General features: G+C 47.9%; 1 protein-coding gene and 3 non-coding genes across 4 annotated transcripts; all 4 read right to left on the reverse strand.

Moving 5' to 3' along the window:
* Nucleotides 1-5714: 5714 nt before the first annotated feature.
* On the reverse strand, nucleotides 5715-6345 carry F5J12DRAFT_729407 (uncharacterized protein; the record flags this gene model as incomplete). Its single annotated transcript, XM_051741947.1, has 3 exons — nucleotides 5715-5891; nucleotides 5940-6246; nucleotides 6299-6345. Coding segments are annotated over 3 exons (531 nt in total), but the record flags the coding sequence as incomplete, so codon positions are not given.
* Nucleotides 6346-6963: 618 nt separating this feature from the next.
* On the reverse strand, nucleotides 6964-7036 carry F5J12DRAFT_t221. The gene has a single exon. It is a non-coding gene; the product is annotated as a tRNA-Phe (tRNA).
* A 769-nt stretch (nucleotides 7037-7805) lies between these two features.
* On the reverse strand, nucleotides 7806-7878 carry F5J12DRAFT_t220. Its single transcript has one exon. It is a non-coding gene; the product is annotated as a tRNA-Phe (tRNA).
* Nucleotides 7879-21688: 13810 nt separating this feature from the next.
* Nucleotides 21689-21761, reverse strand: F5J12DRAFT_t219. The gene has a single exon. It is a non-coding gene; the product is annotated as a tRNA-Phe (tRNA).
* Nucleotides 21762-24729: the final 2968 nt, after the last annotated feature.

Raw genomic sequence — 24729 nt, forward strand, 5'->3', positions numbered from 1 at the left:
GAACAGGAAGGAAAAGAAGACTCCAAAAACCGCAAATCAAGCATCTGCTTCATCACCTTCTGTTGCTATTAGTGCCTGTGCACCTCAGACTAATTGCCAGGTTCCCCACCTTCCATATTAATGATGTGTGCACTTATTTTCATCAGTTGTTCTTTGTTTGCTCAGTGTTCACATTTTTACTGTGCACAGAGTATCTTGTTCTTTAGTTACTGACTCTGTGCACATAGGTGTGTAAAACTACATAGACAACAATTTAGTTACTGACTCTGTGCACATAGAGTGCTGAGTATTGGGATATCTTAACACCTTCGCCCCAGACCTCTGGCTCATTGCCCTCTACCTCCATGCAAAACCAGAGCGCTTCCCAAGCTGTGGAATTCGCAGGAAATGCAAGTCTTCGCTTCCCTGACCCCTCTTCCCTCCTCTGTCCTCTGCAGCTCGATGCTGACATCCTTTGGATCGCAGACTCGGGGGCCACTGCTCATATGACACCCCATCGCCATTGGCTGCGAAATTACAGCCAAAAATGCGTTCCTATCAAGCTGGCAGACAATAAGTTGATCTACTCAGCTGGGGTTGGGTCTGTAGTGTTTGAGCCTGTGGTGGGAGGTAGAAAGCGTCGCCCTGTGGAGTTTAGCAAGGTCCTGCATGTGCCAGACCTTCGAAATAATCTGTTATCTGTGTTATATCTCTGTCACAACAAGGGCTTTACTGTGACCATCAATTCTTCGCAGATGGCATTTAGGCTGCGCTTGCAACATTCCCTCTTCATTGCACGAATTTCAGACAACGACTCGGCCTTCCTTGAGGGGGAGACTGTTCCCCTCACTGAGTATGCCTCTGCAGCAAGCACTCTGCCTCTGGATTTCGACCTATGGCACAGGAGACTTGCTCACCACAACCTGATTGGTGTCAAATCGCTGCTGGAGCGAAATCTGGTCACTGGGATGACCCTAGACTCCAAATCCTCCCCTGACCCCATCTGTGAACCATGCCTGGCTGGAAAGATGCATGCAAACCCCTTCCCCACTGCTTCCTGGCGCTTCTAGGCCTCTGGAACTCGTCCACAGCGATGTACACCATGTAGGGCATGCCTCCTTCTCAGGCTACAAGTATTGGGTCACATTCATCGATGATTTCACTCGCTATCACTTTGTTTTGCCTCTGAAAGCGAAATCTGAGGTCTTTGAGGCTTTCAAGACCTTCAAGGCCTTTGCTGAGAACCAGAGCGAACGAAAAATCAAGATTTTGCAGGATGACAAGGGAGGGGAGTATATGAGCAATGCCTTCATCAATTTTACCACCCAATGCGGAATTCTGCGCCAGCACACAGTCAGAAATCGACCACAGCAAAATGGAGTGGCAGAGCGAGCCAATAGACTACTCTCTGAGCGGCTTACTGCGATGCTGGACGAGTCTGGCCTTTCTAAGGCCTTCTGGAGCGAGTGCCTAGCCTCCTTGGTCCATGTTTGGAACAGATGCCCCACTGAAGCAGTCCAAAATGCGACCCCCTATGAACTATGGCATGGGAGAAAGCCAGATGTCTCCCACCTTCGAGTTTGGGGGTGTACTGCCTATGTGCACATCCAGAAGGACAAAAGGCGACCTCTGGAGTCCCACATGGAGAAATGTGTGTTTATAGGGTACCCTGAAGGCTACAAAGGCTGGAAATTCTACAATCCCACCACAAAGCGCACAATCATCTCAGAAAGGGCTGATTTTGATGAGAGGTACTTCCCTTTGTCCACTCGCCCTTCCACACCTTCCCTACCTGTGCCTCTCCCTCCAAAACCTACCCAAAATGCGCCAGTAGCTCCTATGCCCTCCATTCCACCCCCTACAGCGCAATACTACCATCCAAGCACAGATCTGGAGACAGATAGTGACACTGATGATGATCTGGATCAAGGTGTTGTTGTTAGTGCCTGTGCACCTCAGACTAATTCCCAGGTTCCCCACCTTCCATGTTAATGATGTGTGCACTTATTTTCTTCAGTTGTTCTTTGTTTGTTCAGTGTTCGCATTTTTACTGTGCACAGAGTATCTTGTTCTTTAGTTACTGACTCTGTGCACATAGGTGTGTAAAACTACATAGACAACAATTCAGTTACTGACTCTGTGCACATAGTGCTGAGCATTGGGATATCTTAACACAAGGGGGAGTGATTTGTTGCAAGTGTAGTACTCCAGCACTCAGCAATGCTAGTCCCTACTAGCACTGTTCATATCAGGTGCCTGTGCACCTCAGACTGCATTTTCCCTTTATTTTATCTCTGTCTAACCCTACAGACATGTAGTGGACACTTAGCTTCGCTCTAAGTGTCCTTGGTTTGCTTTTATTTACTATTTACATTTGTTTATCATTTTTGCGCACTTACTGCTCTGTGCCCAGTGATATTTTCTTCAGTCTCTTACACTGGGCACCAGGTACAGTCCTGTATTACTTTACTCAATAACAGTCTCTTACACTGGGCACCAGTGGCCTCAGTTTGTGGTTATCTCAACACTATGTGCACAGAGTCAGTAACTAAAGAACAAGAGACTCTGTGCACAGTAAAAATGCGAACACTGAACAAACAAAGAACAACTGAGTAAAATATGTGAACACATTATTAATATGGAAGGTGGGGAACCTGGGACTTAGTTTGAGGTGCACAGGCACTAATAGCAACAATACTTGTAGCCAGAGAAGGAGGGGTGGCCTACATGGTGTACATCGCTGTGGACAAGTTCCAGTGGCCGTGAGGCGTGCCAGGATGAGGTAGGAAAGGGATTTGAGTGCATCTTGCCAGTCAAGCAAGGTTCACAGATGGGGTCAGGCATAGCTTTGGAGTCTGGGGTCATCCCTGTCACTAGGTTTCACTCCAGAAGGGACTTCACACCAGTCAGATGATGGTGAGCACATCTCCTGTGCCATAGGTCGAAGTCCAGGGGTAGAGTCACAGCTGCAGATGCATACTCAGTGAGGGGAACTGTTTCACCCTCCAGCAAGGCCGAGTTGTTGTCTGAAATTCGCACAATGAAGAGGGGGTGTCGCAAGCGAAGCAAAAGGCCATCTGAGAAGAGTTGATGCTGACAGTGAAGCCCTTGGAGCGACAGAGAAATAACACAGATAATAGATCATTGCAAAGAGCAGGAACATGAAGAACATTGCTAAACTTGATAGGATGACGCTTTTGACCTCCCACCACAGGCTCAAAGTGTTGAGATAACCACAAACTGAGGCCACTTGTGCCCAGTGTAAGAGACTAATATTCAAGGGAATACTACATAAGACATACCTTGTGCCCAGTGTAAGGAGACTGAAGAAAATTTCACTGGGCACACAACAGTAAGTGCGCACAAATGATAAACAAATGTAAACAATAAACAAATGCCAACCAAGGACACTTAGAGCAAAGCTAAGTGTCCACTACATGTCTGTAGGGTTAGATAGAAATAACACAGAGGAGAAATGCAGTCCTGAGGTGCACAGGCACCTAATATGAACACAAAGAGCACAGACCCAATCCCAGCTGAATAGACAATTTTATTGTCTGCTAGCTTGATAGGAACACATTTTGGGCTGTAATTTCACAGCCAATGGCAATGGGGCATCATATGAGCAGTGGCAGCCAAGTCTGCGATCCAATGGATGTCAGCATCGACTTGTAGGGGGCAGAGAAGGGAGGAGGGATCAGGGAAGCAAAGACTTGCATTTCCAGCAAATCCTACCGCCTGTGCAGCGCTCTGGTTCGATGAGGGAGTTGTTGGCACTGTACCAATTGCAGGGCAGGAAGTAGATGATGTAGAGGCTTGATTTGCGGTGGTAGCAGTCTTCTTGTCCTTCTTATTCTTCCTAGAGCGATAGAAAGCCTTTGATCTCTCCATATTTACACACTTATGGGATGATGTGTCGTATGACGGGTCTGGGAATTTCTAGAGCGTGGGGCTCATAAACCTGTTAAAATATCCCACAAAGTAGGCCTTGTGCCCAGTGTCAGAGACTGAAGAGAAAATACACTGGGCACACACAACTGCTAAGTGCGCAAAAATGGTAATCAAGGGAAAACAAACAGTCACAACATACCACAACACTGTATAGTGTAGGAATGTGAACTTAGAGCATATTAGCAAAGCATATAACAGTAGAATAAATGAAAATGCAAACAGAGGTGCAGAGGCACCACTGTAACAATAAGACCATTCTAGTCTCTCTAATTCAAACTTTCATTGACACAGATGGTCTCAGATATGCTTCTTGATTGCCAATACATGCATATGCAGCTGAATGCTTTGAATTCAATCAACTTATAAATCTAGAAGACAAAGAACCACCAGCCTGAAGAAAGGAGCTATTCTGGAGCCTGGAAAGCTCTGCAAACCCATCTATTCCAAGGCTTGCCCTCTGTCTTTGTGAGGCTTGTTTGAAATGCATAATCTTTTTCTGACACTTGGCTATCTGTATATTTAAATTTGTCATATCAGCTCCCCCTTGGAGAAGACCCTTCTCCAGTTCATCTAGTCTGGCATCATATGTTTCCAGTGATTTCTGAGTTGCCATCTGTTCATATTAGGTGCCTGTGCACCTCAGGACTGCATTTATCCTCTGTGTTATTTCTATCTAACCCTACAGACATGTAGTGGACACTTAGCTTCGCTCTAAGTGTCCTTGGTTTGCTTTTGTTTATTGTTTACCTTTGTTTATCATTTTTGCGCACTTACTGTTGTGTGCCCAGTGAAATTTTCTTCAGTCTCTTACACTGGGCACAAGGTATGTCTTATGTAGTATTCCCTTGAATATCAGTCTCTTCTTACACTGGGCACAAGTGGCCTCAGTCTGTGGTTATCTCAACACCATCATGTGCATTATAAGATTTTCTGTGGCTTTTGCAGAGTACCCTTAATTTACTGTCAGCTCACAGCAAGAGGAATCACTTATACAGGAAGCTTACAAGATGCTGGCTTGGTTTGTACTGAACCCTGAGCCTCCCATTCAGCTTGAAGTGTCTGAATATTGATTCCAGATCTTCTTAGACCCTTTTTTGCAGAAGCCTTTTTTGCTTGACAGTGATTCCAGCACCGCAAAAGCCACTGGCCAAGACCAGTAAGACTCTTCATGTCAAGATAGTGCACCTGGGAGTCAATGACAAAGAGGCATTGATGATACTGAATAAAATATTAGCCTGCATTTTGTAACACAACTAACTGCATACCCCAGAAACTCACAGAGATGGTATTAGTGGCTTAATTGAACTCCAAAATTGCTCACAACCCTCTCCATCAGACAGTCCAAACCCTTCTCGTTTCCAAGGGTGATAGATGAGCTGGCAAGCCCATTGATGACCAAAGGCATGAAAGACTGATATAGCAAAAGAAATTCAGGGCAGAAATGGCCCAAGGTAGCCCCACTTTCTGCAGCTCTGTTCAAGCTGACAGCCTATGTCATATAACTGTTTATATCAGGTGCCTGTGCACCTCAGATCATGTTTTTCCTTTCTCCTATTTCTATCTCACCCTACAGGCATGTAGTGGACACTTAGCTTTGCTCTAAGTGTCCTTGGTTTGCATTTGTTTATTGTTTACCTTTGTTTATCATTTTTGTGCACTTACTGCTGTGTGCCCAGTGAAATTTTCTTCAGTCTCTTACACTGGGCACCAGGTACAGTCCTGTATTATTTTACTCAATGTTAGTCTCTTACACTGGGCACCAGTGGCCTCAGATTGTGGTTATATTAACAATAACAGCCCACTGTGAAAATCATCAGGGAGGTGACTGAATAATGATTTGATAAGGGCAAGTGCAAATGTTGCTTCTCCCCTGCTGAAGTCATGTTGGCAAGGTGAATAACACAATCATGACGACAGAGTAGGGCCATAACTCCAGTATCTGAAAAGAATTGGGTACTTGCCTATACCACCATCAGAATATTGCAGACAGGTTAAATGATTAAGCTCACTTTCTGACATCTTTCATCAGCTGCAGTGAAGGATTCATTACAACTCTTGAGGGCTGATGGTGGTATCCTCGTACTCTGCTCAAATCTATCCTCATCTCCACAACTCTTCTTAGAAGACTGACCACTCCTCTTTTGCATTGATGCCTTTGTCCTTCTCAAACTTTCAACCTCACATTCCATAGTATCAATGTCTTCTTGTGACAGAAAAACTGAACCTGTAGGGTTTACTGGATCATCCTGTTGACTTCTTCTACATTTCTGGGAAAAGCAAGCATTGATGCAAACAATTGCATCAGGATTAGAGGAGCTAGGACCCAAGACTACTTAGTAAGATTATGTATGTGCACCAAGAAACATACCTATTATTATTTTTCCAGTTGTGACTACCAAAGCACAATGGGCAATGCTTTCATAGGTATTCCGAAGGCCCTGTCCTTGAACTTGAGACATCTGGAGGGTGGTGAGAGGATGATGGAACTGCAGGGAGGATGTCAGCTGGTGGGGTTGCAGCACTTTCCAGGTGTTGTTGAACATATTCATCAACTGAGATTTCCAGGATGCAATACCAGTGGTATGCATTACTAAACCTTCGACATATACCTTCATGTAAGTATCATTAGCAAACATCATTAATAGATATGGATGGAAATAGTTAAAAGCATGCATTGACTTGATAAACACAGCACAAGATCAGATCTGCAGACATGTGCACATTCATACAGCCACAGTGCAATCATTCATTAGACACAAACAACAAAGTCCCAATAGGTTAGACATACACAAAACTGTAGTCTCATAATCACAACATAAATGAAAACAGTGGATACAGATAATATAATCATTGGGACAGAATTCAGACACAAACCTTTGTGTCTACCTTGTAGCCCATGCTAGCAAGATATGCTTCAAGGGACTCACACCATGCAGAAATGTTTGGGGGCATGCACATAAAGACCTGCCTGACCAGACTCAGAAGCTGTAAACTGACAGCAAGGGTTGGCCCCAGTGGCTGTTGCAATAAATGCGACCAGACAGGGGATTGAACCCTGGACCTCCCAGGTTTCGACCGGGTGCTCTAACCACTGAGCTATTTGGTCAAGGTATCTAGGCTTACTTGGTGTGGTTTAACCACCAAGTGCTAGTAGGGACTAGCATTGCTGAGTGCTGGAGTACTACACTTGCAACAGCCTCCCCTAATCCAGTGCACAGCAACAAGGCACAAGCATGGGAAATCACTGCCTAAAGTGGCAACTGCCTTAAGTGGTAGGTCTTACTATTTATTATTTACAGTTGTTTATCATTTTTGCGCACTTACTGTGCTGTGCCCAGTGAAATTTTCTTCAGTCTCTTACACTGGGCACCAGTGGCCTCAGTTTGTGGATATCTTAACAGAGCCCTGATCACATCCATGATGAGTATGATGCACATCTTGCCTTCTTATTGCAAGATACAGCAGAAGATGCCCCCCCTTTGTCCTCTCTTCCAATGGAGCCTCATTCATGAAGTTTTTATTTGCTTCACTAAGAGGGCAGTTAGGGGGGAAAAGTTGTGATCCCCTGTGCTCCTGTCACCCCACAGACACCCAAAGTTTGACCCCTGTTGACACCTGACTCACGCTGTCTGCTATTGGATGTACTATATTGGCATCAGATCAGCACTGCCTCTGTCATCCCACTTTGGCCTAGAAGCAATCTCTTCAAGATCATGCACAGCCTCCCCCTAATGCAATTCCAGTGCACTTTCCCAGTTTCTGATATTGCTTGACTCATACTTTGACATTCTGACTGTCCTTGATTCACCTATTGCCAATACTTACCAATCTTTTGACTTTGCTTACTGATTCTTCACTTTTTGTTGCAATAAATGCGACCAGACAGGGGATTGAACCCTGGACCTCCCAGGTTTCGACCGGGTGCTCTAACCACTGAGCTATTTGGTCAAGGTATCTAGGCTTACTTGGTGTGGTTTAACCACCAAGTGCTAGTAGGGACTAGCATTGCTGAGTGCTGGAGTACTACACTTGCAACACTTTTTGGCTTACTTATCCTTACCAATGCTCACCAATGCTTTCTAAGATGATTACCCACCACTTACATTCCTTACTTATCACTTACCAATCACTTACCAAGTATTTGCACCTTGTTTTCCATAGGCAACACCCCTGCACTGTATATAAATCACTGTACTTAGATAGCTGAATAGGACAAAGATGTCAGAGAGCCCCTCTTGCTTGCATTTCATCATCACTCAGTAATTCATTCATCAGCTTCAATAGTTGAGACTTTATTAAGAGTCTAACTATTGTCTACTTCGCTTATCATTGTCTATCATTGATATACTTTGCTCCAAGTGCTCCCTGAGCTCAATGCAGCTTAGGACATTGAATTAAGTTGTCATTCATCCTTCTGTAGGCTGACATCAGTCTACCCCTGTTGGAGTGAAATGACCCCTGTCCTTACTTGGACTTAGGTACATGATTGTGTCACTTACATAAGCTGTTAGAGCACACCCATACACTAGTAAAATTTACCTAGTCCCTCAGTAGCTTGACAGACTACTGAGGGTGAGCACACTTCTACATAGATAGATGATCCTTACTAACTTGTATAGTTCCCTACAGGTACTATACTCAATACAGTAGCTTGACAGACTACTGAGGTTCCCTACAGATTCCTTTCTGGGTTTCCCCTCTGCAACCCCACAAACTTCTTCAACCCCATCACAATCTCTCATATTCTTGCTCCCTCTTTGTCAGGAGCACTCCCAACCCTCAGCACTTGTCTTTGAGTGTTGCAGCTTGCAAAAACCCACCCAAATCAAAGGTTCTACCATCTAGGTACTGCACAGGCACACCACCACTCACTTTTGTTGTCTTTTGTGTTGGTTTTGGTTGGTTTCCACCACTGAACCACACTTTGACTCACACTGGGTGAGTCCTTTTCTCATTCCCTGTGTATTTGTGTCTAAGACACCTCTTAGCTGCACTCACTGTACCTGGGTGAAAGTTGTCTGTGAGTTCCTTGTGGATGGCAACAAGAAACAGGTTACCTGTGCCCAGTGCAACCAATTGAAGGGCAAGTGCCAGTGGCCCAGGGACAGGAAGGACACTGAGGCCAGTCCTAAGGCCACTTCCAAGGTCAACAAAGGGAAGAAGCAGAAAGCTGATGACAAGATTCATAAAATCACCCAGTCTTAAGGCCTTGTGCCCAGTGTAAGAGACTAATATTTAAGTAAATACTACAGGAAACATACCTTGTGCCCAGTGTAAGAGACTGAAGAAAATATCACTGGGCACAGAGCAGTAAGTGCGCAAAAATGATAAACAGATGTAACTAATAAACAAATGTAAACCAAGGACACTTAGAGCGAAGCTAAGTGCCCACTGCAAGTCTGTAGAGTGAGAACAGAACATAATAAAGGACAAACTGCGAAATGAGGTGCACAGGCACCACATATGAACACTTCCCCCTGATTGTGCAACTCTGAAGTCAAGTACTTCCCCCTGATGCACCAAGTCCTAGCATCTTGCAGAATTCAATGACCTTGGGACGAGGCAATGCTTTGGTGAGGAGATCTGCAGCCTGGGAGGTGGTAGGAATGAAAACAGGTGAGATAAGACTCTCCTGCACCGCATCTCTTAGCCAGTAGTGGCAGAGATCAAGTTGCTTCATCCTTCCATGGTGTTCAGGGTTCTTTGCAACAGAGATCGCAGATTGGTTGTCCATGAGGAGAACAGAAGGCTCAGGGAGTGAAAAACCAATTTCCTGGAGTAGGTTTCGCATCCACTTGATCTCCTTGCCAGCTTGGACAGCTGCCATGTACTCTGCCTCAGTGGTTGATAAGGCGACGACTCCCTGCAGCTTGGATGACCAGGAAACAGCTCCAGTACCCATCTTGACCACATAACCACCTGTGGAGCGACCAGAATCCCTGCACCCACCATGATCTGCATCAGAGAAGGTGGTAAATGGCTCAGCAGTCGAAGAATCTGGGGAATAAGTGATGGCATAATCCAGAGTACCCTTCAGATAGCGCAATAAGTGTTTAACAGCAAGCCAGTGAGCCCAGCCAGGGTTAGAATTGAACCTGGCTAGAACTCCAACAGTATATGCAATATCTGGGCGAGTTGTGGTTGCCAGATACATCAGGGCACCCACAGCAGAAAGATATGGGACTTTGCGCATGGTTTGAGCTTCCTCAGGGCTCTGGGGTGATTGCTGGCGAGATAGGCGAAGATTGGGCTCCATTGGAGTGGAGATGGGCTTACAGTTAGCCATTCCAAATCGCTCCAAGACATCGAGGCAGTACTGGCGCTGGGAGAGGGAAATCGAGCGATTGGGGCGGTCTCTGTCAATTTTAATGCCCAACAGCTGAGTGGTAGGTCCCAAATTGCGAATTTTGAAGTGTTGGCTCAGTTTTGAGACAAAGGAGTCAATGGCCTCTGCAGAGCGCAAGGCAAGGGTCATATCTTCGACAAAGACAGGTAAAATGATGGTGACATCATCTTGGGAGTAGATGTAGATGCTGGCATCAGAATAGGTCTGTCTGAAGCCAAGGGCCTCCAGTACAGAGCGCATCTTCTTGTTCCACCGGTTTCCACCCTGCTTGCTGCCATAAATCGCTTTTTGGAGAAGACACACCTCAGATCTGGCATCTCCCTCCACAAATCCCTCTGGTTGTGCCATATAAACTTCACAGTCCATCTCCCCATTCAGATATGCATGGGAGACATCAACAGAGCGAAGATGAAGATCCTGGAGGGCTGCAATGGCCAGGATAACTCTGATGGATGCAAGGCGAGCTGTAGGCGCAAATACTTCGAGATAGTCGAAACCAGGGCGCTGATTATAGCCCTTGGCAACCAATCGAGCCTTGTAGCGCTCTATGGATCCATCAGCATTGCGCTTCACCTTGAAGAATACCCACTTGGAGCCAATAATTTTGCTCCCAGGAGGCCTAGGGACAAGTTTCCATGTCCCATTGCTTTGGTGCGCAGCCAATTCCTCCAGAGCTGCTTCTCGCCATTTTTCAGCATCGGGACGTCGCATTGCCTCTGCAAATGTGAGTGGCTCATCAGGAAGGGATGCAGACATAGCCAGTTCATCATCACTGTCTTCCATGTCCTCCACATCATCCAATTGCGCAGGAGAGAGCTTCCACCACTCTCTAGGCTTCTGTCTGTGCCTCCTGGGAAGTCTGGCACCTATTCCAACAGGGCTAGGCACACGAGGGGGTGGTACAGGCGATGGAGTGCGAAGAGGAGGTGCAGGAGGTTCAGGGGGAGGAAGCTGAGGCTGAATGGGATTTGGATCAGCTCCTATTGGCTCAATATCACCCCCTTGATCCAGTGTGTCATCAGACTCGCTTTCAGAGTCCAGATCTGGAATGGAGTGGTAGTGGGTGCAATTTGGAGCTGGTGAGGCGGCTTGGGGCACCTTGGGTGGTTCTGGGGTGTCCAGGGATGGTGTAGAGGGGCGAGTGGATAGAGGGAAGTTCCTCTCATCGAAATCAGCCCTCTCAGAGATCAGGGTGCGCTTTGTGGTAGGGTTATAGAATTTCCACCCCTTGTAGCCCTCAGGATAACCAATAAACACGCATTTTTCCATGTGGGGATCTAGGGGTTGCCTCTTGTCCTTCTGGATGTGCACATAGGCTGTACAGCCCCAAACTCGAAGATGGGAGACATCTGGCTTCCTCCCATGCCATAGCTGATATGGGGTTGCATTCTGAACCGCTTCAGTAGGACACCTGTTCCACACATGCACCAGGGAGGCAAGGCACTCGCCCCAGAAGGCCTTGGGCAGCCCAGACTCGTCCAACATGGCTGTAATTCGCTCAGAAAGCAGTCTGTTGGCTCGCTCTGCAACTCCATTCTGCTGGGGTCGATTTCTGACTGTGTGCTGGCGCAGGATACCGCATTGGGTGGTAAAATCAGCAAAGGCCTTGCTCATATACTCCCCTCCTTTGTCATCGCGCAAAATCTTGATTTTTCGCTCTGTCTGGTTCTCAGCAAAGGCTTTGAAGGTTTTGAAGGCCTCAAAGACATCAGACTTCGCTTTTAGAGGCAAAACAAAGCGAAATCAAGAGAAATCATCGATGAAAGTGACCCAATACTTGTAGCCAGAGAAGGTTTGGTGGCCCACATGGTGTACATCGCTGTGGACAAGTTCTAGAGGCCGTGAAGCGCGCCAGGACGAGGTAGGGAAGGGATTGGCATGCATCTTGCCAGCCAGGCAAGGTTCACAGACAGGGTCAGGTGTAGACTTTGAGTCTATGGCCATTCCAGTCACCAGTTTTCGCTGTAGGAGCGATTTAACACCTGCTAGATGGTGGTGGGCAAGTCTCCTGTGCCATAGGTCAAGGTCCAGAGGTAGGGTAGTTGCTGCTGAGGCATACTGAGTGAGGGGAACAGTGTCACCCTCCAGGAGTGCAGAGTTGTTGTCCGAAATTCGCGCAATGAAGAGAGGATGTCGAGTGCGCAGCCTAAAGGCCATCTGTGAAGAGTTGATGCTCACAGTGAAGCCCCTGGTGCGGCAGAGAAATAAAACAGATAATAGATTATTGCGAAGAGCAGGGACATGCAGAACATTGCTAAACTCGACAGCACGACGCTTTTGACCTCCCACCACAGGCTCCAATAGCACAGACCCAATCCCAGCTGAATAGACGATTTTATTGTCTGCTAGCTTGATAGGAACGCATTTTGGGCTGTAATTTCGCAGCCAATGGCAATGGGGCGTCATATGAGCAGTGGCGCCCGAGTCTGCGATCCAATGGTTGTCAGCATCGAGTTGCAGAGGGCAGAGAAGGGAGGAGGGGTCAGGGAAGCGAAGACTTGCATTTCTGGCGAATTATACCGCTTGGGACGCGCTCTGCTTCAGTGAGGGAGTTGTTGGCGCTGTCCCAGTTGCCTGGGAAGAAGCAGAAGGTGAGGAAGCTTGATTTGCGGTGTTGGCAGGTTTCTTGTCCTTCTTATTCTTCCTAGAGCGGTAGAAAGCCTTAGATCTTTCCATCCTTTCGCACTTATGGATGCAGTGCCCTTGATAATCACAGAACGAGCAAGGGGATGAATTTGGGCACTTGCAATTTGCGGAGTAGGTGAATAACGCGTGGTCTGATCCCCCTGCATCAGGGCGCCGCTTCCTCTGCGATTCTTCGGCCAGAAAAGCTTCCTTTAGCTTATCCTTGTCCAGGGAGTGGAAGAGCAGTAGTGATGACGCAAAATGGGCATATTCCTCACCCAGAGAGCGCACCATAGCCATACACACAAGCTCATTATCCAGATCCTTGATGGAATAGGGATTAGAGCTGTCCCTAGGGCGAAGTTCTTGGATCCTGGACATAGAATCATCGATTCTAGCGATGAGGGAGCTCAGGGACTCTTCTGGCTGCTTCCTGATCGAAAAGAAGTCGTCCCAAGCATTAAAACGAGCTCCAGGACGTTGTTGAAGGTGGATGGAAGCTAGGGTGGACCAGATTTGTACAGGATCATCCTGTACAGTGTCTACATGGGTCCTTTGTTCACTAGAAAGCGCCAGATAGAGTTCTCCAGCTGCCTTGTCAGCTCTGAGGTCCCATTTGATCTGAGCTTCGAGTTTGGAGTCATCAGGGCGCTTCTCAGTGCCACTGACAATGGTCCAGAGGCCCTTGGTGCGAAGGAAAGCTTTCATCTCGCCCTTCCAGGTGTTATAGTTGGTGGAGGTGAGTTTTGACACAGTGGTCGATGGGTGGGAGTGTTCTGCGGCCATTAGGGCGAGTTTCGAGCAGACAGGGGGAGCAGGGAATGGATGGGATGAGTCTCGAAGTTTGGGTGCGAGGAAAATGCGGTAGAGGCCGAGGGAGTGGGTGTAGCGGGTCGAAATTTCGCGCAGAGACTGATGACGTGTCGTATGACGTGTCCAGAAAGTCCTAGAGCGCGGGGCTCATAACCTGATAAAATCACCCAGTCTTAAGGCCTTGTGCCCAGTGTAAGAGACTAATATTTAAGTAAATACTACAGGAAACATACCTTGTGCCCAGTGTAAGAGACTGAAGAAAATATCACTGGGCACAGAGCAGTAAGTGCGCAAAATGTTCATATTAGGTGCCTGTGCACCTCAGGACTGCATTTATCCTCTGTGTTATTTCTACCTAACCCTACAGACATGTAGTGGACACTTAGCTTCGCTCTAAGTGTCCTTGGTTTGCTTTTGTTTATTGTTTACCTTTGTTTATCATTTTTGCGCACTTACTGTTGTGTGCCCAGTGAAATTTTCTTCAGTCTCTTACACTGGGCACAAGGTATGTCTTATGTAGTATTCCCTTGAATATCAGTCTCTTACACTGGGCACAAGTGGCCTCAGTTTGTGGTTATCTCAACAGGTTATGAGCCCCGCGCTCTAGGATTCTCAGCACTCGTTGGTTGCCACGTAATCCACCTCTGCGCAAACCCTCGACCCAAAGGAACCACACACTCACTCGCTACAGCTCAATCTTCGAGCTCCCAGCTTCCAGACTCACCCCATCCACCCTATCCTTCTCCTCTCGACTCGAAATTCGCCACCATGGCTGAGGACCATGCCAACTCGTCGCCCTCCATCACTAAACTCACTGCCTCCAACTACTCGACTTGGAAAGGTGAAATGAAGGCTTTCCTGCGCACAAAAGGGCTCTGGACCATTGTTAGTGGTCTGGAAAAGCGCCCTGATGACTCCAAAGTCGAAGCTCAGGCGAAATGGGACCTCAGAGCGGACAGGGCAGCTGGAGAACTCTATCTGGCGCTTTCTAGTGAGCAGAGGACCCATGTAGATGCTGTGCAGGATGATCCTGTACAGATCTGGAACACCCTGGCCTCCATCCACCTCCAGCAGCTCCCTGGAGCTCGTTTTAATGCCTGGGATGACTTCTTTTCGATCAGGAAGGCCCCAGATGAGTCCCTGTCCTCCCTAATTGCTAGAATTGAAGATTCCATGTCCAAAATCCAGGAATTGCGCCCTAGGGATCCCTCTACCCCCTACTCCATCAAGGACTTGGACAATGAACTTGTCTGCATGGCTATGGTTCGCTCTCTAGGCGAAGAATATGCGCATTTTGCGTCCTCCTTACTCCTATTCCACTCTCTGGACAAAGAGAAACTAAAAGAGGCATTCTTGGCTGAAGAATCGCAGCGCAGGCGTCGCCCTGATGCCAGTACATCAGAGACCGCGCTTTTAACCTCCTCTGGCGATTGCAAGTGCCTAGCTTCGTCGGTTTGCTCGTTCTGCGAATATTCAGGGCACTGCATCCACAAATGCCCTAACATTGCGAGATCTAAAGCCTACTATCGCTCTCAGAAGAACAGGAAGGAAAAGAAGACTCCAAAATCCGCAAATCAAGCATCTGCTTCATCCCCTTCGCCCCAGGCCTCTGGCTCCTCGCCCTCTACCTCCTGGCAAAATCAGAGCGCTTCCCAAGCTGTGGAATTTGCAGGAAATGCAAGTCTTCGCTTCCCTGACCCCTCTTCCCTCCTCTGCCCTCTGCAGCTTGATGCTGACGTCCTTTGGATCGCAGACTCGGGGGCCACTGCTCATATGACGCCCCATCGCCATTGGCTGCGAAATTACAGCCAAAAATGCGTTCCTATCAAGCTGGCAGACAATACGTTGATCTACTCAGCTGGGGTTGGGTCTGTAGTGTTTGAGCCTGTGGTGGGAGGTAGAAAGCGTCGCCCTGTGGAGTTTAGCAAGGTCCTGCATGTGCCAGACCTTCGAAATAATCTGTTATCTGTGTTATATCTCTGTCACAACAAGGGCTTTACTGTGACCATCAATTCTTCGCAGATGGCATTTAGGCTGCGCTTGCAACATTCCCTCTTCATTGCACGAATTTCAGACAACGACTCGGCCTTCCTTGAGGGGGAGACTGTTCCCCTCACTGAGTATGCCTCTGCAGCAAGCACTCTGCCTCTGGATTTCGACCTATGGCACAGGAGACTTGCTCACCACAACCTGATTGGTGTGAAATCGCTGCTGGAGCGAAATCTGGTCACTGGGATGACCCTAGACTCCAAATCCTCCCCTGACCCCATCTGTGAACCATGCCTGGCTGGAAAGATGCATGCAAACCCCTTCCCCACTGCTTCCTGGCGCACTTCTAGGCCTCTGGAACTTGTCCACAGCGATGTACACCATGTAGGCCATGCCACCTTCTCAGGCTACAAGTATTGGGTCACATTCATCGATGATTTCACTCACTATCGCTTTGTTTTGCCTCTGAAAGCGAAATCTGAGGTCTTTGAGGCCTTCAAGACCTTCAAGGCCTTTGCTGAGAACCAGAGCGAACGAAAAATCAAGATTTTGCGAGATGACAAGGGAGGGGAGTATATGAGCAACTCCTTCATCGATTTTACCACCAAATGCGGAATCCTGCGCCAGCACACAGTCAGAAATCGACCCCAGCAAAATGGAGTGGCAGAGCGAGCCAATAGACTGCTCTCTGAGCAACTCACTGCAATGCTAGATGAGTCTGGCCTTCCTAAGGCCTTCTGGGGAGAGTGTCTAGCCTCCTTGGTCCATGTTTGGAACAGATGCCCCACTGAAGCAGTCCAAAATGCGACCCCCTATGAACTATGGCATGGGAGAAAGCCAGATGTCTCCCACCTTCGAGTTTGGGGGTGTACTGCCTATGTGCACATCCAGAAGGACAAGAGGCGACCCCTGGCGTCCCACATGGAGAAATGTGTCTTTATATGGTACCCTGAAGGCTACAAAGGCTGGAAATTCTACAATCCCACCACAAAGCACACAATCATCTCAGAGAGGGCTGATTTTGATGAGAGGTACTTCCCTCTGTCCACTCGCCCTTCCTCACCTTCCCTACCTGCGCCTCTTGCTTCCAAACCTACCCAAAATGCGCCAGTAGCTCCTATACCCTCCATTCCACCCCCTACAGCGCAATACTACCATCCAAGCACAGATCTGGACACAGATAGTGACACTGATGATGATCTGGATCAAGGGGGAGTGAATGAGCCTGTGGCAGCTGATCCAGACCCCATACAGCCTCCTGTCGCAATTCCAGAGGTCATACCTCCTCCCCCTCGCACTCCCTCGCCTCCACCACCTCCTAGACCTGCCAGTCCCATTGGAATTGGTGCCAGACTGCCTGCTAGGCGCAGACAGAAGCCCAGAGACTGGTGGAAGCTGTCTCCTGCGCAATTAGAGGATGTGGATGACCTTGATGACAGTGATGATGAACTGGCCATGTCTGCATCCATCCCTGATGAGCCACTCACATTTGCAGAGGCAATGCGTTGCCCTGATGCAGATAAGTGGAGAGAGGCAGCCCTGGAGGAGTTGGCTGCTCACCAGAGCAATGGGACTTGGAAACTCGTCCCTAGACCTGCTGCGAGCAAGGTGATAGGCTCCAAATGGGTATTCAAGGTGAAGAGGAATGCAGATGGCTCTATAGATCGCTACAAAGCGAGATTGGTGGCCAAAGGGTATAACCAGCGCCCTGGATTTGATTATCTCGAGGTTTTCGCTCCAACAGCTTGCCTTTCATCAATTAGAGTCATCCTGGCTCTTGCAGCTCTCCAGGACCTTCATCTTCGCTCTGTGGATGTCTCTCATGCCTATCTCAATGGGGAGATGGACTGTGAGGTCTACATGACCCAACCAGAAGGATTTGTGCAGGGAGACCCAAAATCTCAGGTGTGCCTGCTCCAGAAAGCAATCTATGGCAGCAAACAGGGCGGAAATCGCTGGAACAAGAAGATGCGCTCTGTACTCGAGTCCCTTGGCTTCAGACAGACCTACTCTGATGCTAGCATCTATATCTACTCCAAGGATGGAGTAACCATCATTCTGCCTGTCTTTGTGGATGATATGACTCTAGCTTCGAAATCTGAGACTGCCATCGACTCCTTTGTCTCACAACTGAGCCAGCACTTCAAAATCCGCGATCTGGGCCCTACAACTCAACTCCTGGGCATCAAAATCGACAGAGACCGCCCCAATCGCTCCATATCCATCTCCCAGCGACAATACTGCCTGGATGTCTTGACCAGATTTGGAATGGCAGACTGTAAACCCATTTCCACACCTATGGAACCCAATCTTCGCCTATCTCGCCAGCAATCGCCTCAGAACCCTCAGGAAGTCGAACAAATGCGCCAGGTGCCCTATCTCTCTGCTGTGGGTGCTCTGATGTACTTGGCCACCACAACTCGACCAGATATAGCCTATACTGTCGGAGTACTGGCCAGATTCAACTCTAACCCTGGCTGGGCTCACTGGCAAGCTGTAAAACACCTGATGCGCTACCTGAAGGGCACTCTGGACCATTCCATCACCTATGCTCCTGATCCTTCGACCTCTGAGCTATTTACAACCTTTTCTGATGCTGATCATGGTGGTTGCAAGGATTCTGGTCGCTCCACTGGTGGATATGTGGCCAAGATGGGTACTGGTGCAGTTTCCTGGTCCTCCAAGCTACAGGGAGTGGTCGCTTTGTCCACCACTGAAGCAGAGTATATTGCTGCAGTCCAAGCAGGCAAGGAGATCAAGTGGATGCGAAATCTGTTGCAGGAAATTGGCCTCCCTCTCCCAGATGCTTCTACCCTTCGCATTGACAACCAATCTGCGATTTCTGTGGCCAAGAACCCAGAACATCATGGGAGGATGAAACAACTTGACCTCTGCTACTACTGGCTAAGAGATGCAGTTCAGCAGAACCTGATTTCGCCTATGTTTGTCCCTACAGTCGACCAGGCTGCAGATCTTCTCACCAAACCGCTACATCGCACCAAGGTCATCGGTTTCTGCAAGATGCTAGGACTTGGTGCATCAGGGGGGAGCACTTGAGTGCAGAGGTGCACATTCAGGGGGGAGTGTTCATATTAGGTGCCTGTGCACCTCAGGACTGCATTTATCCTCTGTGTTATTTCTACCTAACCCTACAGACATGTAGTGGACACTTAGCTTCGCTCTAAGTGTCCTTGGTTTGCTTTTGTTTATTGTTTACCTTTGTTTATCATTTTTGCGCACTTACTGTTGTGTGCCCAGTGAAATTTTCTTCAGTCTCTTACACTGGGCACAAGGTATGTCTTATGTAGTATTCCCTTGAATATCAGTCTCTTACACTGGGCACAAGTGGCCTCAGTTTGTGGTTATCTCAACACAAAAATGATAAACAGATGTAAATAATAAACAAATGTAAACCAAGGACACTTAGAGCGAAGCTAAGTGCCCACTGCAAGTCTGTAGAGTGAGAACAGAACATAATAAAGGACAAACTGCGAAATGAGGTGCACAGGCACCACATATGAACAAAGATGCCTGAGTCTGGGCCAAGCCAGAAGAAGCAGGCAAAGTTGAAGCCAATTGAGGTACTGGAAATCAATGAGCCCAAGGCCAGTGGGAGCAGGGTGAGGAAGGCCAGTGCAGGGGGGTTCTTGGGCTTAGAGGACAAGCTTGAGTGGCTTATCAACATCATGGGGCTCATTTCCAACAACCTGGCAGGCCTCTTTGAGCTTCATGAGACTGTGGTTGAAAACTCAGGCCACATTGCCAATGCACTTGGTCAATACTCAACAAGTCCTATGGCTTTGGGGTGGCAGTCACCCCCTTGGACTTGGGCTTATCTGAGCTCAACTTAGATGAGTTGTGCAAGGAGGCTGACTGGCTGCAGGCCAAGGCTGAGGGTGATGAGGAAGAGGAAGAGGAGGCCAAAGGGGAGGATGAAGCCATGGCTGAGGCTGAGTAGTAACTTAGCATAGGGGCTTGTTACTTTTTCCTTTTGCCAATGTCTGGTCTGGTGTCTGATTTTTGGTCTCATGTAGTAAAGTAAGAGAAACAAGAAAAAGGAAAACAAGGTAGGTAAGAGATCAAGGGAAACTAGATACCAGTAGGGAAACAGAAAAGAAAGCTGAAGCTGGCTGAAGCCAGTCCTCATTGGTATGGGCTGGGTTTACCAGGATAGCAGGAGTGGAACTCTTGTGCAAGTTCAGACACATTGTCCAGCTCTGTAGCTAGTACCCAAGTAGTTTCTTCATCAGTCCCCTCATAGCTGGTCCACCAGACTAAGTATTGAAGCCAACATTGGCAATGCTGGTTGACCTTGGAGTTGAGGATTTCAGCCACCTCAAACTCTAGTTCACCATCAACTTCAACTGGTGGGGGTGGTGGCTGAATCCAGTTTGGGATGGTATTAGGAATGGCTGGCTGAGTTGGGAAACATGGAAGACTGGGTGTACTGCATGCATTGAGTCCAGTAGGTGCAGAGTGAATGAGTGGGTACTGGCTTGGGCTATGACCAGATATGGCCCAAGGTTTTTCTCCAAGAGCTTCTTGGAAGGCCAGGTTGACCAGAAGTACTTGGCTTTGACATACACCTGGTCACCAACCTTGAAGTCTGGAGCCAGCATGTGTTTAACATCAGCCAGGCCTTGGTAGTGTTGTTGGGTGAGGGTCATCTCCTCATGTAGGTATTGGTGCAGTGAGTCTAAGTCAACTGCATAATCATGAGCCCAAGCAGAGGTGAGGTCACACTCTGGGTATACCAAGATGTTAGGGTGGTAGCCCTTATTAGTGAAGAAAGGAGAGAGACTGGTAGTGGCACTAGGGGCATTGATGTATGTGAACTTGGCCAGAGGTAGTAGGTTGGCCCAGTTATCCTGTTGGTAGTTACAATAGACTCAGAGGTACTGTTCAAGAGCTTGGTTGGTCTTCTCAGTCTGGCCATCACCTTCAGGGTGGTAGCCTGAGGTGAAGTGTAGGTGCATATCCAAGGCCTTGCCAAGTGACCAGAAGAAGTGTGACACAAACTCCAAGCCTTGGTCTGAGGTTACATGGGCTGGCACTCCATGCTTGGTGAAGACATGGAGTAGGAACAGTTTGGCAAGTTCTGGGGCCATGATGGTGCCATGGGTGGGAATGAAGATGGCCTGCTTGGAAAGCTGGTCAACTACTATGAGGATGGCCATGAAGCTGGATGAGGCTGGAAGCTGCTTGATGAATCCATTGATATGGAATTCCATGGCTTCTCCAGCACTGGAAGTTGTTGAGGAGGCCATAAAGCTGGTGGTGGGGAACCTTAGCCCAAGCACAGGCTGTGCAAGACTGGACATAGTCCTTGACAAAGGTCCTGAGGCTGGGCCAGGTATACTCACACCATATGAGTTCTAAAGTACAGTTTTGGCCAAAGTGGCCAGACAGGGGGTGGTCATGCTTAAGCTGCAAGACCCTAAGGCAGAGATCATTTGAGTCTGCCACATAGATCCTTCCATCAAGCTGAAGGAAACTGGTGTCATCTACTGACCACCAGGGATCAGACATGTTGGACAGGCAGATTTGTGAGACCAGTTGTCTGGCAGTGTGGTCAGGATATCACTGTGTAGCTTCTCAACATCCATTAGGGCAACTGCACATAAGACCAGGTACTCAAGGTAAGTGGCATGAAGGGAGACTGCTAGCTGCTCCTGGGTGAAGACTGGTCTCAGCTTTTGTGGGTACACTCAGGCATAGCCACTATCCCCCTCTTTGGGGTAGACATCCCATTGTCTAGTTAGGGCATCAGGCTTAGCCCCAAGCTTACTGGGCCTGAAAAAGATGATCATATTGAACTGGGATAGGAATTCTGACCAGCAAGCTTGGTGGCAGTGACAGCATCAACTGGTGAGGCTGAGCCCTCTAGGTAGTGGCACCAGGTCTAGAATGGTTTGAAAATAGCAAGCAACTCCTTATCATGAGTATCATAACTCAACTCTGGGGGAGTCAGTGTTGCAATAAATGCGACCAGACAGGGGATTGAACCCTGGACCTCCCAGGTTTCGACCAGGTGCTCTAACCACTGAGCTATTTGGTCAAGGTATCTAGGCTTACTTGGTGTGGTTTAACCACCAAGTGCTAGTAGGGACTAGCGTTGCTGAGTGCTGGAGTACTACACCTGCAACAGTCAGAGTCCAGGAGTAGAAGGCTACCAGATGTATCTGGCCATCATTGCAGGTGATAGAGAGGATGCTGGTGATAGCATAGTCTGATGTATCAGTTTTGATGGTGATGGGAACCCTGGGGATGAAATGGGTTAAGACTGGTGTGGTAGTGAAGGTGGCCTTGAGGTTGTTGAATGACCAGCAGCACTCCTCAGAGAAGTTCCAAGGGGCACCTTTGTGAGTAAGCCAGGTTAATAGTACAACAATGTCCAAGTAGTTAAAGATGAACCTGCAGTAAAAATTAGTGAAGCTGAGGAAAGATTGTATGTCCTTGAACTTGTGAGGCTCAGGCCAATCACAGATGGTCTGGACCTTTTCCTTCAACATTGTGAGGCCAGCAGGGGAAAGATGGAAGCTGAGATATTCAACTGAGTCTGAGTGGAACTCACATTTCTCTGACTTTGGATAAAGGCCATGAAGTCAAAGCCAGCAGAGCACTTCTCAGACATGCTGCTTGTGGGACTCCTTATCTCCAGAGTAGATTAGGATGTCATCTAGGTAGATGACCACACATACATCCAACATATCAACAAAGATCATGTTGATGAAGTGTTGGAAGGCAGCTGGGGCATTGGTGAGGCTGAAGGGCATTACTAACCACTTGTAAGACCCATACCAAGTCTGAAATGTGGTCTTCCATTCATCACCTGGGGCAATGCAGATGAGATGGTAGGCATGCTGGAGATCAATCTTTGTATGGATCTTGGCTCAGCTTGGTGAGTCCAAGAGGTCAGAGATGAGCAGTAGTGGTCCTTCTTAGTTATTTTGTTCAAGCCCCAGAAGTCAACACAAAGCCAGAGGGAGCCATCCTTCTTCTTGATGAAGAGGACCAGTGCAGCATAGGGGGAAGAGGTTGGTTGAATGAATCTGGTGGTGAGGTTTTCATTGATGAAGGTCCAGAGAGCTTGTAGCTTGACTGGGGACAGCAAGTAGATGGTGCTGAGAGGTGGGTTGTTCCTTCTTCAAGCACTATCTTCAGGTCATACTCCTGGTGTGGCAGGAGTGTCAAGGCCTTGGCCTTGCTGAAAACATCAGTGAAGTCCTGGTACTCTTCTGAGACATTTGGTAAGGCCAGAAGAGGGGAAGCCAAGGCTGATCAGGCTTGAGCTGAGTCTGAAGGGTGGAGTTGAAGTTAAAACTGGACAGACCCTTCAAGCCTGCAGGTGCATACAAAGGTGGCTGCATTGATAAGGGAGACATGAGGGGCCTTCAGGGGGTGTGAGTTGGGGAGTCAGTGACTGGTACATATGGTGCAGGGCCAGGTTGATCACTAGGACTGGGGTCAGGGAGACCAGTAGAGACTGGGCTTACAGGGGGTGTTGACAGGGTTAACATTCCTTGTGTATGAGTCCAGAAAGTAATACTGCACAATACCCAGCCAATCAACAGATTGTATTGGGTGAGCCAGTTATGCCCAAGAACTACTTTACACTCAGAATCCAATGGGGCAAGATACAGGGTTACTGGTGTGACATTGCCAGATGTGAAGCAGTGTCACACACCAAAGGTGTTGTGGACATGCTTACAGCTGACTCTGCCTAACTCATCAATGAGTTGCACACAATGTCCACATCATGCAGATGAAGACTAAAGCCCTCATGCATAGAAAGACCACTGGACATTAGCAGTCATCCTTCACACAAGAATGAGTCATCAGTGCTAAAGAGAAAAGAGGAAGTGAGTTAAGTGCACATTAAAGGTTTTTAGTGCCCATGTATGGCATTCCAGTTTTTGTCGTATCTCCACCATTTCCAAAGATATCCACTTTGTTCTCACACTCACTTAAAGTGCTCAGCCACATGATTCTGCCTTCCAAATCTGGAGAGGATCCTCACACCCTACACATTTCTACAGCACTCCATCCATCAGATGCTCATTTCATCAAGTCCATCAGAAATGGCTGCCTCTTCATCAATCATCTTGCTTGTCTCATTTGCCAGAGACAGTGGCCACATATATCTGCCAGGCATTCCCACCAGCTTCCATCCTGAAGCCCCCTGGTTCATCCTGTTGTTGTCAGCCCCATCTCATCCCATGCAGTTTGGTCAGCATGTTCTCCTTGTCAGTATGACTTCCAGAAGGACATTCTTTGGTTGCCTCAGGTCTGTCACTTGGTTAGGAAGGTCATATGTGGTCATTTCAGTCTCCCTAGTTGATGAAGCATATGGATTGTTCCTCCCTGCTCCATGCACCATCATTATTCCAATCTCATGCATCACTCTCCCCACATCGTGACAGCTGCAGCATAATCTGCTGTTCTCTGCCCTCCCCAATTGCATTCATGATGAGTATGACATGCATCTTGCCTTTTTACTGCAAGATCCAGCAGAAGACATCCCCCCTTCTCCTCCTCCTCCATCAGAGCCCCATTCATGAAGTTTTTTGTTAACTTTGCTGAGAGGATGAATGGGTGGGAGATGTGATCACTTATGCTCCCATTGCCCCACAGACCCCCAATGCCCTAGCCCCTTTGACACCTGACTCATGTCCTTCAATTCTGGAATTAATACTTCCCTATCTGGAAACACCATCCATCTGTCATGCCATCTTTGGATCTAGTGATGTCTCCACCAAGTTCTGACTTGCATTGCCACCCCCTAATGTGATATCAGTGTGCTTACTCAGTTTCTGACATTATTTGACTCATTCTGTGATATTTTGACTGTCCTTGACTCATTCATTGCCAATACTTACCAATCCTCTTTGCTTGCTTACTTTTCATTTCTTGCTTACTCATCATGATTACTCAGTCCTTACTCATTACTTACCAAGCATTTGTGCCTTGTTTGTCATAGGCTGTGCTCCCCCCAAAGTATATAAACCCCCATGTACTTAGCTACA

Source organism: Pisolithus orientalis (assembly GCF_024613125.1).
Source record: "Pisolithus orientalis strain OTSU chromosome Unknown F5J12scaffold_129, whole genome shotgun sequence".
Taxonomy (NCBI): Eukaryota; Fungi; Basidiomycota; class Agaricomycetes; order Boletales; family Pisolithaceae; genus Pisolithus; species Pisolithus orientalis.